The sequence below is a fragment of the Anarrhichthys ocellatus genome, unplaced genomic scaffold, assembly GCF_004355925.1.
Source record: "Anarrhichthys ocellatus isolate YVR2014 unplaced genomic scaffold, GSC_Weel_1.0 scaffold17, whole genome shotgun sequence".
NCBI lineage: Eukaryota > Metazoa > Chordata > Actinopteri > Perciformes > Anarhichadidae > Anarrhichthys > Anarrhichthys ocellatus.
The window spans coordinates 4,820,015-4,843,087 of NW_022280047.1; the positions used below are offsets into that span (position 1 = coordinate 4,820,015).

At 42.1% G+C, this 23,073-nt stretch overlaps 2 protein-coding genes across 4 annotated transcripts in view; both read right to left on the reverse strand.

The window, feature by feature from the left end:
• Nucleotides 1–23,073, reverse strand: part of grid2 (glutamate receptor, ionotropic, delta 2) — a 438,522-nt gene that overhangs the window by 335,151 nt on the left and 80,298 nt on the right. The window lies entirely within an intron of this gene.
• LOC116388424 (citrate synthase-lysine N-methyltransferase CSKMT, mitochondrial-like) lies at nt 9–2,764 on the reverse strand. Its single transcript, XM_031856269.1, has one exon. The coding sequence runs from the start codon at nt 1,871–1,873 to the stop codon at nt 1,214–1,216; it is 660 nt and encodes a 219-aa protein (XP_031712129.1). The 5' UTR covers nt 1,874–2,764; the 3' UTR covers nt 9–1,213.

Consider the following 23,073-nt stretch of genomic DNA (forward strand, 5'->3'; position numbering starts at 1 on the left):
ACCACTTTTCATAATTTGGCTCAGGATGTTTGGTGCCACCATGATGAGTTTAGGATTACCAAATCCCTCCTTGAATATCAAACTGTTAGCATTGATTATTTACTGAGTTAAGTACAGTAAAACTTAGAGAGCTTTGCTTAGAGGAGTGATATTTTGAAATATAGTATTTATAATCATACAGTTGTAAAGTTTGAGGATTTACTCTAACGTCCTATATTAGGACAGTCTTGTTATGCTCTCATTCACTCACACATCTCTCTGACTCTCTGGCTCCTACTCTATCAGCTGACAGTGGGCGATTTCGCCACGGCCTATATTTCCCGTCAAACTTTAAAGACCTGTTCTCTTCTGTGCAGTCAGCTGTCATTTCAGTACAAACCGATGTGACCCTCCTCCCCATTCATCATCACATCCGGTGCTCAAGGTTTCTTCCACTGAGGGCAGTCCCACTCAAACATGCCATCATCTTGATCTTGAGCCTGCACCTAATGTCTTCAACACCCCCACCAGTGTCGACTCTCCAAAATTTTAACTTTACTTTGCACAATTTAATAAATGTATTTGTTCACTGTAAATTAAGTTTCTCCTGATTTAACAACCGTGTCTCCCTGTATAAGTGTGTCAATTATCTCCCGGTGGCTTCAGTTCTCCTATTTATTATGTTTTTTGTGATGTATGTCATGTTATTTCAAACTAATTTGCAATCATAAGAAGTGTGGTATTTGTTGGTGAAATGTTTCTGATATACAAAGAACAATTATCGTAAAACTCCAAAAATATAGTCGAGTAAAATCTTTTAGCTGTGATTTCTAGAAACTACAGGTCTGATGAGGAAAGTGGGAACAGGTGTGTAGGTGGGAGGGGATGTCATGTGACCAGGACTGGCAGGTCTGGGGAGTGAGCAGGGGCTGGAGAGAAGGACAGAGAGCCAGGACGGGCAAAACCACCAACCCACTAGAAAGTCTCTGACCTCCCTCAAACTTCTCAGACAGTTTAAGTGGTTTGTCAACTTTTATCATTTCATAAAGAGGTCATTCTTTACCTTCAGGTTATTTTATAAGTAGTAAGTCTCTTGTTGTCTCTGCTGTCGGACTGTGGAGGTCCAGTTTGGTGGATAAGTCACACTCTGTCTGTGTACCTGATCAATTACTTTTTACAATCAGTTCAGTAGTTTACTCAATTAATATTATCACCATCCAGATGAAGAAAGTTGCTACACAATAGAGCGAGGAGTCACTTGGTAGCAGTAGTAAGTCATTCCCCTTAGCTCCCCAACCTCCTGCACCCCAACATCTGCTGCCATCACCCCCGGCTCCTGTGCCTCTGTCTCCAGCCACAGCAGCCTGGCATCAGGGTCTTCATCAGAGAACTGGAGCAGAGACCCTGAGCTCCGCAACACCTTCAAACACTGCTTCAGCACCTGATTGGCCTTCCATTTCTCTTCATTAGACCTCAACAAGGCGTCTGTGGTGCCCTTATCAACTATAAGGTCCACACTGCTACAACCGTAGTGCTTGTGGAGCTGTGTGCAGTCCAGCTCTACGAACTCAAGCCGAGAGGAAAGATTGTGAGGTTGAATGGCTTTGGTTTGGACGTGTTCCTGCATTAGTTGCACAGCTATGGGGGAAATGTCTGCACAAGTGACCCGGACCGGGAGAGGAGAGTGTCTGTAAACACAGGGCCCTAAAGCAGAAGTGCCACAGCCCATATCCAGGACTTGGAGCAAACCGTCTGGGTGGGGCTTGGTCTGCAATAGGGGCATAATGAAGTCCCAGACAGCATCGAAGCCAAAGAAACACTCAAAGTGTTTGAAGGTGTTTGTGCTGCTGCTGCTCTCAGTGTAGAAGCGGTCCCATGTTGCTTTCTTATCCATGTTTTCAATCAGTTCAGCTTCCAGTCAGGATAGGTCTTGAGAACTCTTCCTTTATGGTGCTTACTGAAGCCACAGTTGGACAAGATCTGTCCTGACTGGAAAGGACTGGTGAGATCTGCACGAGTGCAAACCAAAACTAGCACGCTGGACAGGCCAGTGACCAAACTTTGGCTTCTACAAGAAGCTGAAATATAAGTTATTAGTGACCTCTTACCCTTAATTAGGGGAATTTTGGGTTTTTGTTTGTTTTGTTTATTCAGTGTATTATGGATTTATTGGCTCCATTATATAAATATATATTGAATTGTTTATGCCCTCCTGCTATTAACAATTAGGGGCCGGTGTGTTGGAGCCATAATGTCGTTTTGTTGTTTTATTTTGTCTTTGGGGTGGGTTTACACATGCAGTTCTGACATTGAACAGTGGGTGGCATATTAACCTATAAGTGCATATAGGTAAGGGCCTGGTAATGAGAATCAGGTGTGTGTGGACGGGAAGCTAACAGTTTTTGACCGTGTTATTGTTCGTGTCAACGTGTCAAGGTATCGTGTCAATGTAGCGTGTCAGCCGGCATATGAGCTTGTAGTTTCAAGGTCTTATAGTATCCTGTGGTACTCTGTTAAGGTGGCAATATGCATATGAATAAATGGATCAACGGATCAACGGATCGAAAGCCAGACAGCGCATTGGACAGTGAAATGTTTGTGGAACACGCGTCCGAACAAGTTCTCCCGTTCGCCCCCCAGTGGCTTTAAGATATAAAATGGCTATATGTTAAAGTCACTACACTTACTTTACTTTACTTACTTTTCTTAGTGCCATGACTCTACACCAGGGGTCTCAAACTCATCTTCACTCTGGGCCACATCAGCATCACGGTCGCCCTCAAAGGGCCGGTTGTAAATGTAAGACGGTGTAAATGTAACTACTCCTAACATATTGGTAAATAACTGTCTCTGCTTTTGATTATTGTTTATTGAAGTGTAAAAATATTGTACATTAAGTTATATAAATGTAAAAATATATTTAAGCACATTTCTGTTATAACTTAAATCCTTTTAATTTAGGGTTAAGAAACCCACATTACTCTATCAAAGATCAAACTATTAAAGAAAATAGAAAAAACAAATATCAAACAAGTTATTATGATAACTTTGTTCAAAGCTTAAAATCCTTTCAAGGGTGCGTTTGCATAATCCCACGTGAAGTATTTAATGTGTTTTAAAGCCACGTTCAAAGTAGTCTTCAATGTACTCACAATACATTTCCATTTCAAGTGTACAGTAACCAGCCAAAGAGCTGCTTCTGTGACTGTGTGTTTAAGTATCATCATTATGACTTTCTATCTCATAACTTCGACTTTCTATCTCATCATTTTGACTTTCTATCTCATAATTTCGAATACGGGGATATTTTTATTATCAAGTCTAACTTTAAATTTTTTAAATTAAAATTTATTTTTTAAACTTCTTTTGTTTTTTGCTGGCGGATTCGCGGGCCACATAAAATGACGTGGCGTGGCGGGCCTTGAGTTTGAGACCCCTGACATAGAGGCTTCCTTCGTTAGCCTTTCACACACACACACACACACACACACCGCCACACACAAAGCTGAGATCCTGCTAATGAGACACATATGGACCTCTGATCACCATGGGTGTCTCTGACATTCGTCTGCCCCCAACACTATCTGTCACTTAACATTTCCTGACAAGCATGCACTGCCATGTGTTTTGTAGGAGAATGTCAGGGAAAGACAAAGAAAGACTCAGAGATATTTCCGTGTGTGTGTGTGTGTGTATAACCGTCACTAGATTAAACAGTATGAACTGCCCAGTAATTATCGTATGGAATGAGGCTTGAGATGGCCAGCTTGACCATGACTGATGTCCATGATGGAGACAAACACGCCTCCTATCATCGTACAATTTAAGCACAAAAGAAACAAATATGGACAATGTCTTTAGGAAGTAAAAAGAAGTAAAGAAGAAACTTAAAGCTAGGAACATGTCCAGGAAGGCAGGACATACAAAAACCACAGTGTGAAAGTCAAAGGTGGTCTTACTAATATTGATTTATTGTGGTGGGGAATACGCATCAAGAGGGAGTCAGGAGGAAAGTGAACAGGGCGACTAACACACACAAAGACACAAACAGAAAAGGAGGCATCGTGTAACTGAAAGGTAGTTTCATTGATATTGATTTGTGAATTAGTTTATGAGTTGAATGAGGAATGGAGGATTTATTAGGGGAGGCACAAAGCGTGACCAGCTGTCACACATCCATCAGACCCACTCGGGGGAAACCTGGCGAGTGTAAATCGGTGTGTATCGGGTGTCACCATGTGCTTGTGTCATTATATGTGATTTTGTGTTGTGTGTGTTGGTATTTTCTATCTCTGGGAAGTTCAGAGACAAACAAGTGTCAGTATATATGTGTGTATCCTGGTACGCATCAATGTGTTTGTCTGATTGCAAATGTGTGTTGTGGCCTGCCAAGTGATGCACCTTTATCACTGGCCATGTATCTATCCCACTGTACATCTGTCTCTATGGCTGTTTAAACAGGAGTCTAATCAGGAGGACATTTTTAAAGGTCCATTTACAAACAAAACTGAACTATTCAGGTTATTGTGCTGAGATCCATACAGCCACAGGGACTTTAATATCAAGATTTCCATTTTGATCACAAAGCAAAGACACACTTTGCCATTATGTCAAATATCTATAAGCATCAGGGTGTGTAAAAACTATAAACGTCTTTAGCAAATGCCCCAGTGGGAATGGAACTCCTAACCCTGGAAACAATACCACTGTTTTTTTTTTCCTACTGAGCCATGGCATCATAACTCACTCAAAGAAGGACTTAGAATATGTCTGAGACATGCGTTTCTGAGAGGAAGTCCCTGCATGTTGTTTGTGCTTCTGCACCAAACAGCAGCTTGGAGGATCTGGCCTTCTTGGTGTCTCTGGGTGGCATCCTGGAAGGAGGCACCAACAGGGGACTCTATAGTTATGCTGGGGGACTTCAAGCTCAGATGTGCAATGATGGATTGGCCATAACAAACACCGTGTTTGAGCATTGGACAGTTCATTAGTGTACTTGGTATCAGAATACCCAACCAAAAGATCAATGATCAACTCTTGGACACTAGGGTGAAGAGAGGAACAGACCAGTCACCTGGTGGTGAGTTGGATCGGGTGGCTTGGAAGACTGCCGAACATACCTAGTAAACCCAAACATGTAGTCAGGGTGAACTGGGAATGTCAACTCCCACCTCTGTAAGAATGTTTTGCGCATCCTGGTGGAGGCTGGAGACATGGAATCTGAGTGGGCCAGTTTCAAAACTTACATTGTGGAAGTGGCCGCTCGGAAATTGTCGCTGCCTGTACTGGAGACAATCTAAGAACCTGCTGGTGGACACCAGGAAGGAGGCCAGTGGGTGTTGGCCTGTAGCCAGCGTTGTCACCAATTCTGTTTTTGATTTTCACAGACAGATCGGAAGTGTTCCAGTGCCCCAGGGAAGGGAGTTCAAATACCTCGGGGTCTTGTTCATGAGGGAGGGTAAAATGGAGTGGGAGATGGACATTCAGTTCGGTGTGGCGTCAGCAGTGAGGCAGGTATTGTACGGGACCATTGTGGTGAGGAGGGAGCTGAGCCTGAAGGCAAATCTCTCCATTTACCAGTTTTTTGGTCATGAGCTTTGGGTAGTGAATGAAAGAATGAAATTGCGGATACAAACAACAGAAAACAAGCTCTCCCAGCTGCCTCCTCATCTCTTCATCTTTGTTTGGGTCTCTACCTGACATTCTCTTGGTTCACTTTTTTTTTCAATAGAGTAATGGAAGCAGTGAGTCATTTCCCCTATTTAGGCCACAAATGAGTTTGTGCTAAGCTCTGTTCAGAAATGTAGCAGACAGCAGGTTAATGTTTAGTGGTGGAAACTGGGCTAATGAGTAGAACTCAGATAGCCCTATTTGTAGAGCCCTCCTGTTACATATGATGCCAGTTTGTAGTGTTTCCTGTCAGGAGGCTTTCTATTGCTCCTCTATTGCTCAGGAGACTGAAAGGAGGATGCTTTTCTTCACCAGCATGGAGATGTGTGATGACCATGTCAGGTTGTTTATGATGGGGAACTTGAAATGTTTCACTTGCTCCACCTCATCTACATTGATGTTGACATGGGTGTGTGTCTTTGCCTCCTTATTTCTAAGATCTACAATCAGCTCCTTGGTTTCACTGACTTTGAGCAGTAGGATGTTCTCTGAGCCCAACTCTGCCAGATTGTTTATTCTCTCTTCATATGAAGAATTGTTGAGAAAGATATTTTTCATTTTGTTTCTAAAACTTGGTGTATAGCAGTCATACAGTTGATCAACGGTCTGTTGATGAAAAATGCTGCAGGGGGTCCAATAACTCTTCTATAATGGCAGTGCTATAATTTAAGGCATATTAGGCAATTTACTATTAAAACTAGATATGAACATAATGGACTGGACACAAGATCACTTTGAATAGGGCTAACATGTGTCTATGACTACATAATACACCTGCTGTTACCAAGGAAACCCACCCTTTATCAGCCTTGTAAGTGTACTGTCAATGCGGTCTGTGGTTTCTTGCTTTCTTTATATTTTTTTTACCAAGAACATGCAAGATTTTGTCTGGGCAAAAGCATAACACACTGTATGGTTCAATATTAGCGGCCATAGGGTACCCTTTAGCACACGCTGTATGTTTCAACACCTCTAGGCTTTCTTCACTCCTGTGTAAGTGTGTTTCAGTGTTGGATCTTCTAACAGCAGCTCTCCAGTGTTTGCTCCCTCATGTAACTCATTCCAATAAACTATTATGGGAACGGAGTGGCCATGCATTTTTCTTTTTTACACACATGCGCACACACAGAGACAATCTTGCCATGTTAACATTGATGGGCTCTGTGGAACCATTTAAACCAGGCTGACAGCGGACAGTAATGACTGAGCGATCGAAAGAGGAAACAGAAGGATGTATATAGATTTTAAAATTAGATAAATAATTAAACTAGACATATAGTACTCAGGGGCTCTCCAGGGCCACCATCAAGGCTTCTAACAATTCTCAAAACCAGTTCCTCTTCTCGGAGAGGAACAGGCAGGAGAGAGAGAGTGAGCGGAAGCGGTGGGACAAGGGATGATGAAAGAAAACAAGTACAGTAAAAATGAATCATGTCTTCAAAAAGGAACAGGGGAGAAACTGAGGGCACATTGGATGATGATGAGGAAGAGGAAGAAGGGGGAGAAAGGATTAAAAAGGCAGGGAGGAGGAGGAAAGGGGAAAATAGTAGGTGAGTTAAAGGGGGCCAAAAACTAAGAAGTGTGATGTATATGCACGGAGGCAAGGTAAGAATGAGAGTCACCTGTGTCTACGCCCCCGTTGATTCATGGGAATACTCGAGAGAAATGAAGCGCCACCCATACTGTTACATTGTTCAACTGTGATAGCTCCACTTAAGAGAGTGAGGCGTGTGTGTGTGTGTGTGTGTGTGTATGACAGGTGGATTGATTGGGGTGTCCTCATCAGAATTCACTCTGATTTCTTCTGGCTCCCAAGACAAAAAAAAAAATGAGAGTAACAGAGAGGATGATTGCCTGTATTGGAAAGCTAAAGGCTACCAAAACTGGCCTTCACTGGCCATTACACATCAATTGCAAATACCACACACAGTTAACTACAAATGGGCTACCGTCTTCGCACCATTCTCAGTTTTAAGACAAAAAGGGAGGGAGAATACAGAGTAAGATAGAGGAACGCAACTTATGATTGGATAGACTTTGTCATACCTCGTGTGGAGACAGATGGTGACAGAAAGAGAGACGCGAGAGATTCTGTTTAAAAATAAGTGTTGACTCTAGACAATGTTCAGTCTCCTGATTATCAAATATTACACTGTGGCCAAAACAAACACTTGGGAGGTATTGATTTATCACATCTTGTCACATTTACAGGAAATCATTAGCCTTCTGTTTAAACCTGATCCAATATGTTTTGTGTTGGATATAGCTTCAGCTCATTGTCCATAAAGTTGATCTGACATTTGGCAATACGCTGGGTTTTACTGGAACACAATGAGCTGTGGCATTTGTTATGGTGAGTGACATAACACACCTTGTCTGTCCAGGATACAAGCTCCAAAGCATCCCAATCAAGTGAACCAAAAGAACCACAAAGTAGTCCTAACAACACAGGTAGCATATTAAGTCAGGTGACCCATATTATTTTAGTTATTAATTGTGCTCATCAAATTACAAACCGCTGTTTCAACTTGACAAATGTGTCAATACAGTAATTGCGAAGCTACAAACCAAAGCTAAAGTATTAAAATAAATTAAAGTATTGTTTCCCTGCATTTTCTAAATATTGTTCATAATTCCTGATCAAACTCTCACCATATGAACATAGCGAAATGCATAAAATAAAATGCTAATGTACTTTAATAATGTATTTGTATTATACACCCGGGTCATATTTTTTGTTGGTTATGATCATTCATCAACTCCAAAGCAGAGACTTTGGAGAGAAGAGATTTTGAAAAAGACACGGGGCTTAACAGCTACGTCCATTAGGGTACGCAACATGAGCCTAAACCCGTCATGGTACAACTTTGACATAAATCCTCTAGTGCACTGGTTAGACTGTGAACATAGCTTTCCACTCTGTATTACACAGGTCTCTGGAGCCAGGCCGTCGAGGAGGACATGTTCTGCATGTGCCTCCATTCTCCCTCTGTTCTCTTTCATTTGGTCTAGCTCGTCATCTATATAATCAGGTTAACAATAAAATCAGAGAGCAACAAAATAAAAAGACAAATGCCCTTGTAAAATTCAATCTGGATATTCAGTCATCGGCTTTTATTGATTTATCACAATAAGCGATACCTGATAGCTAAATACTGTAAATCAAATGAAAAAGAGCGAGTGGATGGAAAAAGATAAAAGTGAAATTGCCAACTGAAGATGTGCTGAATGGTGAGACTGGAGATTCGCTTCAGAATAGTACACACACGCAAACGCTGCCTCCAATAAGGACGTATTGACTCAGCTGTCGTATATAAGGTGGCAAGGCATTCACACGTGGATCAAACATTGTTTTTGATGAATTTCAGAGAGATTTAATATCAATAGTTTTAGTGTGAGAATGTTTGCAACCCAGACTAAAGCAAACCCCGTTTTGAGCTGTCCTGAAGCTTCTGACAGACATCAAAGAACCTGTAGCTGCCGGTTAAACCTGAACATCAGTGAGGAGACATCATGGACCCATAATCATACCAGAACAGTGCCATCCATCAATAATCACGGGATGTTTCACATTGATCCACTCATTTGTGCAGACTGTAATTTGCCCATTCTAAATTCTCTCCTGTTTCCTGCATAAAAAAATATTGTCTACAGTATTTAATCTGCACTACACTAAATATTGAGAATGATTGTTTTTGAGAGATGCAGGCTACCCTACTGAAATGCCCTTTGAGTCGGTCTCAATGATAAGTTGAGACTTGCACTGCAAGTTGGCACATTGCCTTCTTGAGATCAAAGAATTGCAACACTGCAGACATTTTTTCCCTCCTACTGGAAAAAAGAAAGTTTTTGTCTGTATAAGTGTGTTTCATTGATTCCCAAAGAAGCAGTATAGAGCAGAGGCCTCTTTGATACTGTACGGCAGACCTCAAGCAGACTTATGACCCATTTATATTTGAATTTAAGTCTCAAGCCAAAAGAGCCTCCACCTCTTCACACATTTCTGTTGGTAGTATTTTATGAAAAAATTGGGCTTATTGGTTAATTCAAATTGCGAGTGGTTGCTGCTCCAGGTCATTAAATGTCATCATTTACTGAATGCCCTTTAAATGGGACATGCAGCCATAATGAAAAGATTGAATGGATTAAATGTGATTCTGCTGTGAGCGTTCGTATTCATCATGCATGATACTGGCAAAATGGTAAATGGAAACAAAGATTTGTCCAGGAGGAGGATGGAAGCGATCTGAGGAAATCAGCTTTTTATATTCATACATTTGTGTTTGTTTCTTTCCTGTGGTGATGTGAATTCCACTTTACAGTCTGGCTTGTTGTGTTGTGCTGTGTGCTGGGCTGAGCCATATTAGGTCTTTTTTTGTTCAGCACAGAGGCAGTGTCTGGAAATTGTAAGTCATGCTTCCTAATCCCCAAGCATTTGAATACATGGAGAGGGTGTGGAGTAAAACACGCGCACACACACACACACACACACACACACACACACACACACACACACACACACACACACGCAGACAACTAACACAGACACACACCAAAGACAGGCACTCACAAATACCCAATTTAAAGACTAACACATGGACCCGCAAAGACATATCCAGAGAAGAGCAATTCAAAGAAATATATTAACATAACAACAAGCGCACACATACTACATTAAAACAGACAATCAGATTACAGAGAAGCCACTAGGATTTGCATGCGGCCAACAACAAAATGATTCACAAATAAAAACACATTCACTGAATATTAATCTGACATGTAAAGAAAAGGGCGGTGGGGGGCAGAGGGAGGATGTAAGAGCTGGGCTAAGCTGGTGACACAGAATGGAGAAGTGGAAGGAAGAGAGAGGGAGGAAGGATGGTTGGCGGTAGGAGGTAAAGGGGGGGGGTGAGGGGACAGAGATGGGAGAGAGAGAGAGAGAGCCATGGGGCCAAATGGACAATGAGTGAGAAATCAAGAGTGAGAATGAAATAAAGGGCAAGAGGCGCTTGCACAAGCACACACACACACGCTCTCTCACACACACACACACACACACACACACACACACACACACACACACACACACACACACATACAGAGGCCTTTTTGTGTTTTAATGCAGTTTAATGGGGCCCATTCTCCAGGCGCTTTGGGGGAGTGTGACCAATTCATTACTATGCTGGACACACCATCTTTCAGAGCTGAGGCATGGAATTGAGAGAAAGACAGCAAGGGCAAGAGAGGGGCATCCATTTCTTTCTCCCAACCTTGACATATATCGTGGGCTTCGCTCTTTTTCTCTTCGGTCTCTCGTTTGGCCTTTATTACTCAGCCAAGGCTCTTCATGTCTGTGTTTAAAGGACCATCCTGGGGTTTTTGCATGTTTTATCCCACTTTCTGCAAGTTATGAAAGCTTTCCATTATTGATGATCAATTTTCTGAAGAATGACGTAGCACTAAGTTGTGCATAGGCTTTGCATTCTAATTGGGAAAGTGATCTTTGCCTGTCTGAGCATGGAATATTTGCACTCATATCTATTCGAAAACCTTAGTAATGGCTAAATGCAGACCACTACATATCCATTTGTCTTTAGTTACCAGAATGACAACGAGGAAAGCCAGGATTGGCTTCGTCACACTCCACTTGCCGCTGCCCCCCTGTTCCTCTGTAATCACCAGCGGACATGTTTCATCTGTCTAGGCACTGAGCGTGCTGCTGTCGGCACAGAACACCCACCTGCACGCCTGGACAGGTATTCTAGCCACTGAAGAGCAAACACTGCTGGGATATCTTCCTGTGCTCTGCTCTCATGGTGTTGCATTTGGTGATGGTTCTCATGAGCACCGTCTCTCTGGCCCTGTACATGACTCACCATCATGCCAGCAGGGTCAGGGTGAAATTGATCCAATCAGTCATGGCGCCATTCCCTTTGTTGCCAACAAATGCAGGAAGGCACTCTCTGGGTAGAAACTGGAGACACCCCAGCTCTGGGTTTACTTTGATTGCAAGTGGTAGACAAGTCCAGAAATGAGGTGGGAAAAGCTGTGGTTGTCGTGAACCAAACCCCCTCCATCCATTTCTACGCAGAGATTGTTGAGAATCAAACAGGTCAAAGGTGACACCCTTCAGTGGCGAGCCTCAGTCTGGACAAACGTTGACTTGTGTTCGACTCCAGCACTTCACCACGGAGTCATTGTAGTTTATCCATGGCAGAACATTATTGGACGATTAATCAACCCTCTCTACAGAGTGTGGCAGACTTATGTTGCAGGGTGAGGCCTTAACTCTCTGAATAATGTCAATGTTTTTATAATTGCAAACAGGACAACTTGCATGAACTCTTACAATGATGAGAGCAATACATTTCTAGGCGGCTTCTATGTGTCACTTGCACGACCATTTCTCTTCAGAGGGATTTGTTAAGTGTCCAGGGAAGATCTATTGGGCAGACTATTGACGCCTAAATGGTGGGCCGATTCACTGGTCGTCACGTAGGACTGGCTCTTTAGATAACAGCACCCAAGAGCAAGAAAGGAACAACGCAGACAGCTAAAATCAATGACATCCTGTAGAAAACTGTCAGCAGTAACGTGAAAAATGCAGATATTGTATTGCAGTTGGTCATACCTGGTCCTTTAAATGTAATTATTTGAAAATCAACAATTTCGTTGATTTCGTTCCCTTCTTTCGTAAAATGATCAAAAAGCACTTGTTGATTTTGTATGTTGAAGTGATGACGGTCAGAGAAATGTTGCACACTTAGTTTTAAGGTGAATGTTCTGCAGGAGGAAACCCACCCTGGGGATGAAGTTATCTCTCTAAGGAACTGTGGTGTTTGCCAGGCAAAAATTAGCATACTGAAAAGCCATCAGGAGTTTGGCTATTCATTAAAATGCTGATTATTTTTTCTATTCAGGAGGAATTAAAGAGATGTCTTGCAGTGGTTCCCTAGACTGGGAGTTCGGACTCCAAATCGTGTCAAAATGTTAAAAATGATATCACAATGAGCGTATGGGGAAGAAAACCTTGAGGCTTTTCATTGCACCAAATATAACGAAAAGGGATGAGAAAAAAAAGAGACAAAATAAAAATAGTTGCACACACACACCTTAATCTCTCACAAGCACACACTTGCACTGCCGCTACACGTGGTAACTCCCCCCATTGCAAAAACACTGCGCTCAAATCCTAATGAAACTTTCAACACTTTAATACACTGTCTGTATACAGATGCTGTGCATATTGCTGCCTCAGGGATACAATCACAAGCTCTCCCTCACTGTGTCGATCTTCCTTTGACTTACTCAGTGCACAAAGCCGTATACAGGGAGTAATTCAATTAAACTATGCAGAGTGTGAGAGCGGGCCGGTGACTTTTATGACCGATCATTTCAGTCACTCATGTAGGGTCAGGGTCTTTTCTTCAGACAAAGGCCAGACAACTGTACCCTCCCTCTTCTAAGCAATGCTACTATCACAATATCGGCACATTTTCATCTTCACCTAATGCCGATGTCAATAATACAATGACGTATAACGAGTGTATGCATCTAAGTTCATTTGCAGTCCAGCCCAACAACAGTCTATTAATATGCCTAATGAATTATCATGTTTGATGTAAATACTAACTGAAGTCACTAATTACTAACTAACTAGTTTTACCACGCTTCATGCTCGCAGATTTCCATACTTCATGCTTGCGAAAATTGATGGTGGCATACAATATAAAGCTGGTATTATTTTATCTTTTCTTACTATCAGCAGATCTCCTGGGAGCACCAAAAGGAACAAATCAATTAATCCGAGTAGATTAGATGTTGAACCCTCTGGTCTTTACCTCCTTTAGTGAAATAACTTCTCACATCCCATTCGGTTGCATGCTAGCCAGTTACAACACTGCCTGCTGCCAGAGTAGGAAACATCTCCATGTTCCTCTGTTCAGCACAGACCCTGCTTCTCCTCAAAAGCAGACATTCATATATTTGAAACAAAACAGTTTTTAATGCTCTTATGCGTTCGGACACATTTTAAAGACTCCCTCCCATTTGTCTTAATGCTGGGACAGGATTCTGCAGCGAGACAGCAGACTAGTGTTTGCACTGTTCATGCAACAGAAATGTTTTGTCCGCATCGAGATCAGATATATTTCGTGATGGCATCACAGAGCTCCTCTGGCGTTCTAGGTTCATACAGTGGGTCATAAACACTGCTGGAGGCCCCTAAATTGTCTCTCCCAACATCATTATACAAATTTCCTTGAGTGCCGGCAAACTAATGTTTTGCTTTGCAATAATCAAAATAAGTGGGTAAAAGGCCTCCATTTAAAAAAAAAAAAACGCACTCTCCTCTAGCCTTGAAAGAACTCTGGCTCACTTGCTCACTCATCATGTTTGGTCTTGAAGTGGCAGTTCACTTTTGTAAATTGAAAGTTATCAGTGGATTGCACCTCTTTGCAAATCAAACAACAAAATCAAAGTGGCAGACTTGGAAAACGTTTGGGTGGACTTTTTTGTTAGCTAGCGATTATTCGATGCCAAGGTTTTATCATGGCTTCCCTTGTTTCACACTGTGACGCTCTTTCTCTGTCTGCCTTGGCGAATTTGTGAGCATAAACAGTCTAGGATGTCCGCTAGATGTAAGATCTGGAGGTGCTCAAATGAAAACTGCATTAGGACAGCTGATAAAGGTGACTAGCATCCCTTAAGGACAGACTACACTCAAGCATTCTGTGGGTGCAAAGAATCCCGCCCCTATTAACTGCTTGTGGTCTCTGCAGGACATTGATAAAATATGATGAATTTCACACAAAATGGTCGCAGGTGGCCTTTTAAGAAGGTTTACACTGGCCACAATGCTCCCGAAGGAAAATTGTGATAAAATCGTAGCTTGATGGATGCCAAGAACATTTCTCAGTGCGCATACACACTGAGAAACTGGAAACCATTAGTGTTCAACAGACTCAACACATCAGAATGCTCTAACCACTGTGGTCCCATGATAATTCACGGCAGACACTCTGTGCGTCCTCTTCTCCTTTCTTCACTTCTCCAGAGTTGCTCTCATCCTCTCCCCCAATCTTTCCTCCTCCACTCTACTCCTCTGTGCCCCTTCAGTTGTCTGTCCCTTTGTCCACCCAGTCGTTTCTTCGAGTACTTCTTACAGAGCGAGCAGCCCTCTTCTCTTGGCTATTATGCCTTCTTTCAACCTCGACGCTCCTAATTCAACTTCCCGAGCCTCTTACCAAGAAAACAAGTAGGGATCACTGTCCAACCTTTTGTTCACCCTTCTTTACCATCTTCTTTGTTTCTCCCTCCTTGCACCTGTGACTAGAGATGCGCTGATCGTTCGGCTGCCGCCCAAAACCTGCCGGTTGTCAGCTGATGAGCAGTGACCGGCTGATCGGTCTCATATTCATCCTGAATCTGATTTTATTTCTGGTCAAATTTACACGCATATGATGGTTTTACATGCTGAAAACAGTGGCACAGAAAACATGTTCGATAAAGTGGGATTGAGCTTACTGCCAATCATTTTCAGCTGGATTTGATTTGTCCAGTAACCTGGAGTGCTTCTGTTTTGAGAACTCTTAGAGGGAGAGAAGTTCCTGTAACTGTAAATATTTTTATTATTAACATACAATTGAATTTAAATTTCCAATGAAAGGAAAATTACAACAATGATTGTGTTTGTTGTCAATTATAGTTTTTTAGAAAGAAAGAAAATTGGAATCGGCAGTCAGCCTGAATTTCACTCAGTGCATCTCTACCTGTAACCAATCCTTCAAAACAAACTGCCCTCTCACATCTCTTTCTATGACTTTAACTTCTACTAACTTTTCATCTCCCACTTGCTCACATCTTCTCCTCTACGCTTAGCTTTCGGGATGTGATTGTACTTCATGTCAACTGTAAACATTTCCTACAGTCTTCTTTCCCTCCTCTCCTCCTCTCTCCTGACCCTTTAGCCCTCTTTTGTCACTGCTCCAGCCACAGAGATGATAGCATACCCTGTCCCATTATTCATGAGGCAACACTCGTGAGTTCATATTTCAAAACAAGCTGGCAATACATGTCAAGCTAAACCCCCCCTGACCTCACCTCCCCCCACTTGTTGTCTTCCCCTCCTCATTCCTTGTTGTGTCTTTTCTGGCATCTCTCCTCCTCTCTCTTCTGCACCCATCAATCCTCCCCTCCTGCCTCCTTCCTTTGATTTTCTCTTCCTCTATTCTCCCCATCTGCCCATCTTCTTTCGCTTTTTCTCCGCTTTTCTTGTCTCGGGGAAAGAAGAACCCTCCTCTTCCTCTTCCTTTCACCTATATCCTCTGAACCCTCTGTTATTCTCTTCTGACTCTCAGAAGACCTTCCAGCTAAAAGGTGTGAAGGAGGAACTAAGTGCTTTCTCCTGTCTATAAACAACGTCCTTTATGCCTGCATGGCTCTGGGCCTGCCCGACTGTGGGAGGGAAAGAAGGGAAACGTCTGCAGAGATTTATCTCTTGCTCAATCTCTTTGTCTCAGATTTGCTTGCGCTCTTTCCCACCTGTGAAGCGAAAGGATAGCCAGCAGCGGACCTGAGAAGAGAACAATAAAGAGGGAGCAGTGAGACGAGAAATCCTAACAGAATATAGTTGACAGGGGATGAAGAGACAGCACCAAGCACTTCAGCACATAGTTTAATCAGAGATATATTGACTGGCCGGGCCTTGTGAAGTCAAGCGAAAACGGTAAACATAGTTATAATTAATGAACGTGTCATCTTTTTTAACTGATGACCTGAGAAATCCTAAGCCTGGAAAAGACATGCATGCATTAAAAAAGATTTGCTCTTATGCAAAAAAATCAAATGTGTGGATCAACACTGTATAAATAATCCGGTTATAACAATATTACTAGTCTGAAAGGTTATTTGTACCTCTCAGCGGAAATGTAACAATTTCCAGAGGATGTCTGGGCTCTAGATTGACGCTGGAGGGTAGGACTAAGAAATATAGTCAGCAACGGTAAATACAGTATAAAGATATCATGGTCTATTTTTTCACATTAAGGGGATCTCCTGGGATCGGCTTCAGGCATACTGAAGGCTTGGACCTTGAACTGAAGGATTGCTGTAAAAATAGTCAAGAATAATAAACAAAAGAGTGACATCGTAACAACTGTTTGTGGGTCTTTGGAGCCAAGAAGGCCGGAGCTGGATATAAAACACAACGCCATGATTTTGAGACTTGGATGCTCATAATAAATGCAGCAATGTGACTTCACTAAATGAAAAATAAATGTGTTGTAATATTATAGCTGTATAGCATAAAAGTTAAATTATAATAATTGTGGGGTTCGTGAGTACACAGTGTTGAATGTGCTGCAGACGTTTCATCATTATCTTCACCCAGAAGGGCACCAAGTGCAGCAGGAAGAGACAATTTATCAGTCAAACTACTCATTTCCCCCCAGCCACAGTCCCTCTTCACCTTTCCCTCTACCAATTCTCTTCCCCAAACCACAGAGGGCAAGTCGTATCTTATTTTCTTCTCCTCTTTTTCTCTCTGTATCTCACTCTCTCTCCCACTTAATCTCTGTGCATCTCTATCTCACTCTGCCTATCTATCTCTTTATGTGCTTCAAAGGCTGGTGCCACCGCATTGGCTCTTCTGAGCATTTATTAAAGTGCTTCTCATGGCTCAGTCCTCTCCATGTTCACCTGACCCTGAAGCATTCTCGCTCTCTCTCTCTCCCTCTCCCCCTCCCCAACAGGTGATTTACACACGTTACCCATTTGTCAAGGAGAGCGGGTGGTTTGAGCTATCGCTATGGTAACTCAGTAGCCTAACTGACGGCATGTCATTTGGGTGTCGACCATCGGGCCAAAGAGAAGCCTGTAATCATTTCCCTAGAGATGGATGGGATGGCGCAGTGTTGTACTCGTAGGAGAGACACAGAGAGAAAGATGTGTGAGATTGAAGTCAGTGGCATACAGTATATATTAATTTATGCAACACCTACAAATGGAAGAAGTTGCTAAGAAATGTTTCTGCTATGCTAGACTTTTGTAATGGTGCAGCAGATATACTCAAACATGACTACGTTTGAATTTCAATATAAATGGGTTACCGTCATCATAATAAATTTAACAAAATCCACCAGACATCATGTTCCTCCTCCCTACCTGCTGTTTCACCTCCTTCCTCCATCACCCACCCTCACCCTCTCTGTTACTCTGCATTTAGGTGGGAAGTGGCTTTAAAAACAAAAAAGAAAAGCCAAACTCACAACAATGGAGCTTAAAATTGTGAGTGAAGAGAGAAGAGGAGAAATGGAGAGAGACTGAGGTTGGGCTAGTATTACAGTTGACAAAACAATGCATGTCTCTTCAATTGTGGAACAGGAAGTAACTGTCGTGTGTAGATAATATAGACACAATTTATATTTTGCCAATAGAACGTTGGATTCAATTGTGCTGAATAAAAGCAGTGAGACCACAAGAGAGCACTTTACATCCCAAACGCATCAAATCAAGTTTTTTGGCTGCTCTCTGTCTATGTAGTTTATGACTCTAATAAAACACAAGCATTAGAGAGGGGTAGCCTTCTACCGCACTGTGTGTATGTGTGTGCACTCGCACGGTCAACAGTATATACGTGCTGTTTAATAATTTATTGAGTGTTTTGTCCACTGGTCAAATAGCTCTTCACCAAGCCAAATGCACTTAAGAGGGAGTTACTTTCAATTTTTATCCTCCAGTGAATAAAGTTGTTGTTGATGTATGTGTGTATGTTCTCACGTCTCTATGTTGTGGCTTGGCAGTTGATCGCATGGAGGCAATAGTTGCAACAAAAAAAATGAACAAGCCAGTCAAGCTAAATCAAACATCACTTGAGATCATGTAATACACAGGGTGCAATACACCACTGAGCCATTGGAATTCAGTTGTAACTACGCTGTGTATGGAGTCAAATGGAAACGATTAAAGACATTGTGTTTTGCTTATCCAGTAACTATACATGTAAAGCTGTCATCATGCCATCACAGTCAAACAGCAGGGTGAGGCAGACCGCAGTGCAGATCAACATGAGGCTGGGCAAATCTTTGTTGTATTGCTCAGCGTTGCAGTAATATGAAGACATGTGTCAATATGATTTGCATAATGCAAACATGTACAACTAGTGAAGTAAAAGCAATACTTGCTTATTGTATTTAAGTGGATTGTTTCCAACGCAGCAAGGAGGGGAAACAGTGAAACCAAACAGCAATGCAGGGACAGGTGCGGTTTTACTTGGGCATGTAAAATTGATATCAGTCTTCTGATGTGGGTCTATTGATATCCATGGCACAGTGCAGGCACCAAAGTCTTCTTCATTGTCCGTGCTGCAGATTGAGGGGAGGAGGGAAAGAATGTGGTTACTCCAGGAGGTCTGTGTGCTCTCTCACCTGGTCCAACCAGTTCTGAATGTGAATTAAAGGCTTTTCTTGTATTGAGTCTTGAGGGCAAAAGAAAAAAGAAATGTGGTTTTCAGTGAAGGACAGTACTGGTTTAGAAGAAAAGCCACAACAAAAATAATTTCATGGTGATCTTTTTCCATCTGCAGTGAATAACTGTCTCTGTGTGTTGAGAGAGAGGAAGTTGGCTGTCAAGCAGCCATACAGACTAATACAAAGACAGAGAGAGGGAGAGAGAGAGCGAGAGCAAGGGAGCGAGAGAGAGAGAGAGAGAGAGAGAGAGAGCGCACACTGGTCAATGCTCAGTAGGGGCAGGAAGAAAACCTTTCAATAGAGATGCACTTCGGATTTCTATTCAAATGTCACTTTCTATCTTCTAGCAAATCAACAGGCCTACCACCAACTGAGCACACACACACACACACACACACACACACACACTGTTCAAAGCTCCAAAAGTCTGGTTGGATCTTGTTTGTCCCCAGCTGTCAGCTGCTGGACCCCGTCACACAAACACACACAGGCACAAACAAAATAAAGCATCATATTGCCTCTTGTAAAATGTCAGTGTTGCCATGGATACGCCCCTCTCACATTTAGTAGGGAGGTTAATTGAATTGTAATCTATCACTGTATGAATAAAGAGACAAAGAGAAAATGATGAAGCGCAGAAGACGGATGAGGAAAAAATGGAGGGCAATGTAAAAGAACAGAGTTTATCATCTTTACAATTCAGCCATGACTACTGCAGGGAGGAGGACGGATACATCCAGGAGAGAGAGATGAGCAGAGGAAGGTCAATGCATCAAGGAAGCCATCGTGTGCTTAGTATTAGTCGTGTGTGTGTGTGTGTTTGACTGTGTATACAGTTGTTTGTTAGGCAGTGAGATCAATCGGCAACTGAAGGGAAGATGGCAGCAGAGGGAGGGAACGACCTTAGAAAATGAGACGTCTTTGGTCTCTATGGCAGCTAACGAGACTGTTCTGTGCATTCACATCAGTGAGAAGACACACAAAGATGCGGAGGATGGACAGAAACATTGAAGAGGGAGGCAAAGGGAAGAGAATGGGGCGTAAGGCTACACGATTTTGGCCCCGGGTTTCCATGGCATCAGATTTCAGTGCGTGTGTGCATTGTGGGAAATAGAAAGTGAGGAGGGTCGAGGGACAGAGAGGAAGGAGAGCCGAATGACTCAAAAGATGGCTGTGTTGCTTTTTTTAGATAACATGAGATCAGTATACAGACGACGCTGGTTGCAGCTGACTGCACAATGTCGATTGGCAGATGAAGGCTGATGTACAACAAGTCTAGATTCATGGATATTGGACTGAACCGACGGACAAACCGAAGACACGGCACAGAGGCATGAAAAGGAGTGAACAAGTTGGTTTACAGTCATGAGAGACACGGCTGGAGATGTTTGAACAGAAAATGAACCCTAGTTTTAAAATGCAACCATAGATGAAGACTTAGATCTGCCATTTCCCAATGCCTCTCGAGTGTTTTAGTTTGGGCAAAAGGCCTGGCGTTGCACACAAGTGACTCACCAGCTGTCAGTCAGGCAGAACACGGACCACACAATATAGAGAATACTGAAGCACGCCTAATCAGACTGTAGGAATAGGTAGAACATGCTTCAACCGCTTCACACAGATTTGCAGGCCTGTCCTGTGTTCTCAGAGTATCTTATGATCCCAAGAATACTAATCCTACATGTAGCTTTTTTTTCCCTCTCTCTCTATTTTTCCAGCCTGTGCTGAATTAGTTCCTAATTAGCAGAGGTTATTTCAGGGAATCTATGCACTGTTTTGAGTCTGATGAAGACCCACCTGGCATCTAGACGCTAGTTCTTTGGTAAAGGTTGTTGCTTGACTGTAAATCTGTGTGCTTAAGTATACTTTGCACCAAATCTCTGAAGGCTTACCCAATCCAATCAGATTCTCTTGGGACAGCCTGAGGACACTACAATGTAGCTGCAAATTGTGTTTTAAGTTTTGTCCACTGTGTTTGAACCCTATATTCTGAACTGCAGTGAACATAGTGAAAATGTGAGTGTAAACACAGGAACACTTGCAGACACAGTTTCCACAAATTAACCAAAAAGTAGCATAAAACAACACCTAATTCATCCCATAATACAGCTCTTATATTTGAATGAAACCTCAAGCTTTTCAGAAGTGAAAAACTCAAGTGCTGAAAACAGAGATTCTCTGTTTTTGACGCTTTGTCTTTCAAATTGTTGACTTTTCCATTTCCTCTGAGTTCACTTCATTGGAGGACACTGCTGTTGCTTTTTCAAGTTGCCTGAATCAAATTCTTTGTCAGTAATGTTCAGTGCTATTTGTGTCTCCATCCAGTGCGCTGACATCTCAACTGGTACGGACACTTTTGTTTATATTTGGGTTCCAGACTGAGAGTCCCACAGAGGAGGGGGTCTTCTAAATCTTTTAAATGGCACATTAATGTTTGATGATCAGGGAAGATCATCTAACTTTGCGATATTCTGAGGAAAAATTAAAAATGCCCCGATTACAAAATTCAAGTCGTTCCTTTCTTTGCACTCTGAATGAAAGTCCTGCATGAAAGATAGATGACGATAGAGAGTGAGAAAGAGAGAAACATCCTTTAGATGAAGATATTCAGAATGAGGAGTGCGTGTTCAATGTAGTTTGAAAAAGTGCTGCCCTTAGTATGACATTCTTATTTTCTTTAACGTGTGAACTCATCAATATGACAAAGTCTGATTAAGTTATTCTCATCACGCTCATGCAGTCGTCTTTCACACACCCGTAAGGCCTTTGCTCAATGCTGACTTTAGCACTATACCGCATCGCTACTGTGAATCCCAACGAGTTCCACTGTGTCACAATGGATCAATCGACAAGACGACACGTCTTCTGAACAGAATTTCAGTCGCTCTAATCCATTGAAACTTTAATTAAGAATTTGACAACATACACATCCCATTTAGCATTAGCAGCCCTACCGCTTTCACTACAAGCAATTATTTTGAGGGGGAAAAGTAATTAAAAAAATATTTAAAAAAATGAAATATAAAAAAAAAAAAAATATATATATATATATATATATATAGAATACAGAATAAAAATGAAGGTTTTGGGACTGTCTCTCACCATCTGCTTAGAAACACATTTTTTCAATGTCCTGTGACTCGGTGTGATGTTATGAGCTGTCCATGGTGCTGAATCTTCTCAGCAGCCATAGTGCAAGTCAATATATGATTATGCTAGAGAGATAATAATCAACATAACATGTAAACAAATGCTCAAGGTTTTGATGAAGGGCAATTATTTCAATCACCATTTCATCTGTTGATCATTTTCTTTTGATTAATGAATTAATCGTTTAGTCTGTAAAATTGCTTGATTTGGTTGACCAACAGTCCAAAACACAAAGACATTCAATTTGCAGAGCTGTAAACCCTCACATCTGAACAAAGCTGGAACCAGCACATGGTTGGCATTTTTTGTTTGATAAACAACTTCAACAAATTGCTCCTATTTTTTTAATAAATTGGCAGGGTAGAATCTGAGACGCACCACAGAAATGTGTGAGGAAAAACCCCCATGAATTGCGGAGATGTGTGCCCCGTGTGTCAAGACTAAGCTGAGATGAAAAATAAGCTGAGACAACTATTGAGTTCTCTCCCTCCTGTGGGTCTCCTCCTGTTCTGCTTCTCCTCACCCCCCACCTTTCCACAGACTGTTATCCAATTAGGTGATTCTCATTGCTTTAATCAATGGGGACACCAACGGGCATACATTGACATGCATACACACACACACACACTCTGTTCCCTCAGTAATGTCCGGACCGGTTACTATGGAGAGATAGGGGGGGACAGGGTGTAGGGAGTGAAATGTGAATATAAGTGACAGGAGCAGATCCACAATTAAGTACCACGCAGGAGGAAGAAAGGGAGGGAGTGTGATTTAATCCAAGCCCCTTCTCACACTCCTGAGACAGTTC

Excerpts from the sequence above, each read along its gene's own strand:
- LOC116388424 (XM_031856269.1), bottom strand. The coding sequence starts at position 1,873 with ATGGATAAGAAAGCAACATGGGACCGCTTCTACACTGAGAGCAGCAGC.